Genomic DNA, 1,234 nt, shown 5'->3' on the forward strand with positions numbered 1-1,234 from the left:
TCAAGCCCCACGTTGGGCATGGAGCCTACTTAAAAAAAAAATCTTGGGAGAACTCGCAGCGCCTCCGCCGCCGGACGCACCGTCCTCGCCAGTCCAGCGAACACATGGCAAAAATGTCCAGCCCTACTGAGACCGAGCGGTGCATCGAGTCTCTGATTGCTGTTTTCCAGAAGTTTGCTGGAAAGGAGGGTAACAACTGCACGCTCTCCAAGACAGAGTTCCTGACCTTCATGAATACAGAACTGGCTGCCTTCACAAAGGTATTGCTCCCAGCCCCCGGCCCCCAAACTAACCAGAGCTCGAAATAAGACACTGGCAGAATGGCTAGAAGTGAAGGCCCACACTCTGCCTCCTTTTCATTCACTCTAAGCCGGGGGCCTGCATAGATAAGGCTGAGCCCCTAGGCCTCTGAGTGAGCTCTGCGTGACCGTGAAAGGACCTTTTCTTCTTTTCTTTGCATAAGATATATTTTAAAGATCAAAGTTATCAAACTACATGACACAGGGAATGGTAATTTTTTTCTTTCATTTAGGGAAAAGGCATACGAAATGGTAAATGGTGTAATAGGATAGTTTCAAATTTTATTCCTCCATCCCAAAGCCTCTAGGGAAGCCCTGTCCCATGGAACTTTCTGTGATGATGGAAATAATGTTCTGCATATCTGCACAATCCGATGTGGGAGCCACTAGGTGCAGGTGCCACTTACGGACTGACTTTCTAAATCCCTAATTGAAACAGCCATATGCAGCTAGTGGCTGCAAGTGCCTGATGTGTTGGCCACTAGGCTGAGCGGAGGAGGGGGAGGCGGATCGGGCCTGCATCCTCTTTCCACCTCGAATCACTCCACTTCCCTACAGTCTGTACACTGCGGTTGCATGCAATACTTGAAAAAGGTGTTCCACTGCTTTTGTGAAATTGCACAACCCCTGGCCGTCACAGAGGAACCCTGGGCTGGGAGCCAGAAAACGTGGGTTCTGGTCGCAGGTCTTCCCCTTCAGCAAGTCACTTCACCTGTTTGAGTCCGCCTCTGTGTCTGGGAAGTGGGAATGTTACTAACCCCTACCCTGTACCACACATTCTTGTGAGACTAAGATGTGGCAACGTAATGGAAAGCATCTTAGAAAGTGTGATATAAATTAATATATTATTAATAGTAGTGGTATCATGATGGTTATTGTTATCTTTGCAGAACCAGAAGGACCCTGGTGTCCTTGATCGCATGATGAAGAAACTG

The 1,234-nt window shown here is 48.2% G+C and overlaps 1 protein-coding gene across 1 annotated transcript; it reads left to right on the forward strand.

The window, feature by feature from the left end:
- Window positions 1–51: 51 nt before the first annotated feature.
- LOC112818994 (protein S100-A11) lies at window positions 52–1,231 on the forward strand (the record flags this gene model as incomplete). The annotated part of the gene is made up of 2 exons (XM_025866059.2): window positions 52–260; window positions 1,190–1,231. Coding segments are annotated over exons 1-2 (198 nt in total), but the record flags the coding sequence as incomplete, so codon positions are not given.
- Window positions 1,232–1,234: the final 3 nt, after the last annotated feature.

This window comes from Callorhinus ursinus, unplaced genomic scaffold (assembly GCF_003265705.2).
Source record: "Callorhinus ursinus isolate GAN/ISIS: 27379988/994484 unplaced genomic scaffold, GSC_fseal_2.0 scaffold12024, whole genome shotgun sequence".
Classification (NCBI taxonomy): Eukaryota; Metazoa; Chordata; class Mammalia; order Carnivora; family Otariidae; genus Callorhinus; species Callorhinus ursinus.